This window comes from Rhipicephalus sanguineus, chromosome 1 (assembly GCF_013339695.2).
Source record: "Rhipicephalus sanguineus isolate Rsan-2018 chromosome 1, BIME_Rsan_1.4, whole genome shotgun sequence".
Classification (NCBI taxonomy): domain Eukaryota; kingdom Metazoa; phylum Arthropoda; class Arachnida; order Ixodida; family Ixodidae; genus Rhipicephalus; species Rhipicephalus sanguineus.
This window is the reverse complement of record NC_051176.1, coordinates 250919982-250925888: the sequence shown is the minus strand read 5'-3', so window position 1 is coordinate 250925888 and position 5907 is coordinate 250919982. Positions and strand designations below refer to the sequence as shown.

Below are 5907 nucleotides of genomic sequence, written 5' to 3'. Positions count from 1 at the left end.
CGTCCCTAGCGCTAGCGCGCTTTTTTACTCGCACGTGAAACAGACGATGCGTAAGCGATGTTATCGGTTTGGACTCTGTACAGATCAGCGGCGACCACAAAATCCCGCTGACAGTGTCCATATAATTGCTATCGCAGTACCCCCCCCCCCCCCCCCCCCCGTTGAGTAGATCTCCCGGATTCCGTTTCTCCAAACTTGGCAGGTATGCCATTAGACTTTTCTGGCCAGCTTCATTGTGTCACAAGTTAGTTAATTAGGCATGCTTAATTAGGCAATTAAGCAGAAAAGAAATTGTGTGACTTACTCCATGCAATAGTCAGCAACATGCATTTCACCGCCTCATCATAGAGTGCATCAGCATATTTTTGAACGCTGGCTAGATACAGCTGGGGCACCGTGTGTGTTTGTGTGTACACACACACAAACACACAGGGTGTCTCAGCTATCATGCAGCACAATTTAAGGATCGCCGTTACGCAATGCAGACCATATTGTTCCCATTAGACTGGACTGGCCACTACTAATTTTTTTCGTTGAGGTTTGATTAATTAGTAATAATTATATTTGTAACTCGACAAGTACTCAAGTAATTGTCAAAATATCAATGAGGCTTATGCAGGCATGTTCGAATGTAATCTAACTGCCGTATTTTTAAAAACATACTAATTGCGTGCTCATTTTTTCCGGTTGATAGAGAAGCTCACCAAATCTGAAAAGTGACTGGACTGCAGTGCACATCAGGAAGCAGCGCCCTCAGGCTCACTGCGAGGCAGCAAGTCAGGAAAAAAGTATTTTGCCCTAAATGCTACTATACGGCCAAAGATACGCGCCGCTTTGGTCTTGCGGAGTCAGCCGTGATTGGAACAGTGCTATGGCCACGTTATCAATAAGAATAGTCAACTGTGAGATATGGATAATGATAGTGGCATACAATTGAGCAGAAGGAATCCCTGAAATTGCAACACATAATGTTGACGCATGGCCTGTACCCTTTTAAAAGTGCAGAACACTGTCTCTGCCAACTAAGAACAGGCAAAGTGGTTGCTTGCAGTCAGCTTTGAGGGCGCTGCTTTCTTTTGCAGGTGGGAGCGTAATCATGCGTCATTTTTCACATTTCGCGGGCTTTCTTTATCAGCCGGAAAAGATGAGCATGCAATTACTACGTTGTTGAAAATAGCAGTTAGATGTCATTTGAACATGCCTACATATGCCTCATTGACATTTTGATAATTAGGCAAGTACTTAGAGTTTTGCATTGACTAATTAATTAAGTTTCATTAACAAAAAAACTAGTAGCGGCTACTCCAGTGTACTGGGAACAATATGCAGTAGGTTTGCTTCGCATAACACCATTCCTCCTTTCTTAAAGGGACACTAAAGGGAAACAATGAATCGGTTTAGATTGATAAATTGTACTTTGAGAACTATAATGTCGTTAATTTCACCATCATAGGTGTATTCATAAAGGAGAGAATGAAGTACAAGATTTCATTTTTAAATTTCGCGCCAAAATCTCCACGCATGACGTCACAGATTTCAAAGTGTATTTCTTGTGTTTTGGAGCCATTGGCTCAACAAAATTTCCTCTAACTTGGTATGTTAACTACATGGCTCCCTCAGAGGACAGTGTACTTCATTTTTACCATTTATGAACTACATAGGCCCTAGTAGGCGCCGTCAAAATATGCGACGTCATGGCGAATGGTGCGGAAACTTCAAGGTGGCGTCGCCACCCACATTTTCTTTTTGCGCGATTTCTCGCTTACTAAGCGTCACCTTGCAGCAAGCGTGGTGTTTTTGGTATAGTGGAAGAGTAGTTTACTAAGACGAGAAAAATCGTTTTGCTCTTTAGTATCCCTTTAAATCATGCTGCGTGATAGTTGAAACACCCTGTATGTATGTGTGTGTGTGTGTATGTATGTATGTATGTATATACATACACACATGGGTATGTATGTATGTATATATATACATATCCATTTACATACAAATTGGGTGAGCGGCCCTTGTGCAGCGGGTTGGGCCATGGCTGTGTCATTTCAATTACATCCTCCGAAGAAGGCTGTACCGCCAGCGAAAACTGTCAGGATAAAATAAATATATATTTTTTTTCCTATATTGTAGTACGAAGTTTTTCACAATATATATTTATATATATACATATACATTACTAATATGTCGTAACAAATTAGGCCAAAGCGAGAGATTACTGCAGTTGTCATTTAACCTCTTACGAGTGTAGACACCAAAATTAGGATGGTAATTCCGACTACAGCATGAGCTTTGCATGCTTGCAAAAAATGCTGCGACAAATCTTGACAGAACAGACGCCTTAAAAGTAATTTATTTCAATTTTAAAGCCTAGAAACGAAGTGTGGCTTCCTTTCCAGACCTGTTCCAATAGCCACAAGTGAAAACATCAGGGGAGAGCTGCATAGCGTGCGACGGAAATTTGTCTGGCAAATATGTTTTTGAGAGAATATGACCGTCGAACCACCGCGACCACATGTATTATGAAAACATTTCACCGTCCAGTGCCAAGGGATCAAGAACAAAATAGTTTAAATTTAAATGGAGAGCATGTGTGTAGATGCACGTCACCAAGTTGACCATCTAATGGAGGGCTGTGTGTCTCCAGACACAAATCTTGCTGCATTTAAAAACACGATTGAAATGATAAATTTTTCATTAACTAAGAACATGTGCTACTGTCTAAAATAAACACAATGAACAATGGCAAGTTGCTTCTTTTCTAGATGGTGCCACTTTGCATTTCTAGAAAGCCAAGTGCGGAGCACATGGTAACGAGCCCATCCAAACAGGCACAGCTATTTGGCTGTGGGATTTCTCTGAAAAACAGCAAAATTTAGGTGCAGCACACAAAATGTGAAAATTTATTGCAGTAAAAAGTGTGATGCTGCCCTTTGTGCTTGTGCTTCAAAATTTTTCGCTAAGGTAAGTTTCTTAATGGCGTCTGCAGCACTTTTGACCATAGTCAGAAATCGGTGCCAATCTGTAAACAGATTCGCACCGATTTGTGACCCTGTGAACATGCGAGCCAATTAAAACACCGTATGCAGCAGTGAACTTACAGTTCTGTGTTAAAAATAGCCAAAAATCGCTTGCTCTCTTCTTTGCAATGCCCTCCCAAGTTCAGAGCTAGCAAGCGCATGCTGGCGGACAATCTTGGAAGCCGCATTCCAGTGCACTCACGAGGACAAAATGATAAGTGGAGTTATGACTCACTTAGTGTGATAACTCCACTTATACTTGACGGATGTAGGAAATTTCAGTGGCAGGAAATTTGTGAAGTAACTGAATCCAATAGCAAGATCATGCGATGACAACTTAGAAAGGCCCCCTTTAATTAGCATAACACGATGTCAAATATCTGCCTTTTCATCCATGACAGTGTTTTGTGAAAAAACTTATCTTTGTTGAATACGTACAACATTTTGAAAAGGTTTGTGTGGGAGTTCTTGAGTACACAATTCCCCTCCTTATTCAATGCATTAGAGGACATGGCCCAAATCAACACTTGACACCAGGTTCGGTCCCTGCCAGCGGCAAGTTGTCTTTTCGTCCACTTTACTTTCTTCACATCTATATTACAATTGTTACAATACACTTAAAACAGTACAATTAACGTCCCCTATACCTTCCTTGGCGTCATTATCTGCCGACTTTCATTAAGGTTGTGTCAAACAAAGAAGCGAGCTCTCCAAAATTCCCTTCCTTCATCAAGCCTTCAGCAAGTCACTTCAAAGCATGAGCTAGCTTTTTTATAGTCTCGGGGAACTGCATGAGCATAAAGATGGTAGTACGCAACCGTTCGGAACGTTTCTGTACACACTGAGCCAGCAAGCTTTCGACAGCATAACTCCAGAATTTACAGGAAGAATGAAAATATGAAGCACTAACAACTGCTAATGTACTCGTGCATTTCAAGCAGCACTCTCTTTTGAAAATGTAGTGTGCAGAAACAAAAAACACGTAAAGTATCTTCATCTCTCATATCTACAGAATTTATTGGCGTATCTACAATACTGCTCCGAGAACAAAAGTCTAGAGCCATCAGCACCTTATTTATCCGATATTTCTTTCACTTCCGGAGCATCGGGAAAAGCTTTTGCCTTGTATGGTGGGCTCAAACCGAAAAGTTCACTTTCCTTGTCAACATCTTTCACAAAATCCGTGAAAATGCATTTCTGGCCAGTTATAGGATCAATCATGTTGCCGTCCTTGTAGACAATTTTTTCCACTTTGTGGGCAATCCTCAGGCTGAGGCGTTCTGGTAATTCCTGCACAAGCGAAAAAAAAAGAAAAGAAAAATATACGGTACATGAAGGCATATATATATACACCACGCCTTTTAAAACACGAACTGTTGGCATTTGCTCGACTAAACCTTACCATAATGATTTCGGCAGGCAAATTGAACAATTTAAACAGTTTCTTCAGCGCAAAATAACTGATGCATAAAATAAAGGGGCAAGAGATCTTTATCATGCAGATGACGTAGATAATGTCATATTTTATTGACTTTGCGGCGGCTTGTCGTGATTTTTTTATTTTTTTGACTGCGAGGGAACACTGTGATCAGACTTTGCGTGTGCTTGCAAATAAACTTGATTCGAAGTTCAGCGCTTGTCCCGTCATGCAGCATCTTCTTCTGCCCTGTCTTTCATGCGCTCGTTAATTTACGTCATGCATCCTCACCAACCTGCCTAACGTGCCCACTATATGCTGGTTAAACACCCGACGGAAGCAGCGTCGAAGTTGTCGCACGCACTGCGTGACCTCTTGAATTGCACATATATGACGAATTTTCAATGGTATCTTGTTCAACATTGCTAGAGACGCCCAAACGGGAGAAGCCGTAGCAACATGCATGAAAATCAAATCAAATCAGTCTCGGCTTCTCACCTTGACGAGGACCCAGTCACCAGGTTCACACTCCTCGTTGGCATCCAACGCTTCGTACTCTGTCCTCTTTTTATAATGCTGAAATACGTTAATGATATAGACATTAGCACCACACAGAATCCGAAAACAGCCTTTAAGGGACGCATGCTTACCGCCATCAGAAAAGTGTCTAGCTCGAACCGGGTAACAACAACTCGAACAGACTTCTTTACAGCTGATGAAACGCACTTTCCAAGAAAGAGCGCAGGCGATGTAACTGCAGCCATTATTGCGAGCAACTAATCGCGTATACATAAACAAACAGCACACACGTGCAGAAACACAGAGATTACAGGTACCCTCTGCCTCAAGCACGCGAGCCTATGTTACCTATGTTACGCGGACATCCACATGTACGCACACATGAAGGACGCCATGTTGGTATCGACGTTGATGGGGCTGTCGTCATTAAAATGGGCCACCGTGGCGTTTTACGTGTTCCTGTCCATGGGGTGGGCGAGATAAAACAAATAAGACAAAAATACGCACGCAGGATGTAATCTCACTGGTCTGCGGTTGTTCGACGATTAAGTAAAACCGAAACCGAAACATTTTGAAAACTACTTCCTCTGAATTGGCGCGATTGAAACGATTAGAGACAGATACGCCAAAAAGATAACCAAAAACGCGCTGATGAAAATTGAAGGAGGGGCCCACTCCTCCAACCTTACATGCCGCCCGAAAAGATATGTCAGGAAATTTAGTATCGCAAATTTCCTTGGAACTTAGCTACATAGTTATTGGCTTATATCAAGACATCTATCAGACGTATTTTTTCAGCATGTCTGCGCTTTTAAGAGTCATTTTGAGCATGAATTTAACCACAAAGAAAACACATCCGAAAATTTTCAACATGGCAAACTTGAAGCCATCCAGCGTACTTCGCCAAAGTATAGCCAAAGGCGAAATAGTTCTTCTTGGCTTCCCCTAATGTGCAAACAA

The 5907-nt window shown here is 41.7% G+C and overlaps 1 protein-coding gene across 1 annotated transcript; it reads right to left on the bottom strand.

Moving 5' to 3' along the window:
• Positions 1–4066: 4066 nt before the first annotated feature.
• Positions 4067–5341, bottom strand: LOC119377551 (28S ribosomal protein S17, mitochondrial). Its single transcript, XM_037646967.2, has 3 exons — positions 5079–5341; positions 4927–5004; positions 4067–4301 (listed from the first exon to the last, which is right to left on the bottom strand). The coding sequence occupies exons 1-3, from the start codon at positions 5190–5192 to the stop codon at positions 4083–4085; spliced, it is 411 nt and encodes a 136-aa protein (XP_037502895.1). The 5' UTR covers positions 5193–5341; the 3' UTR covers positions 4067–4082.
• Positions 5342–5907: the final 566 nt, after the last annotated feature.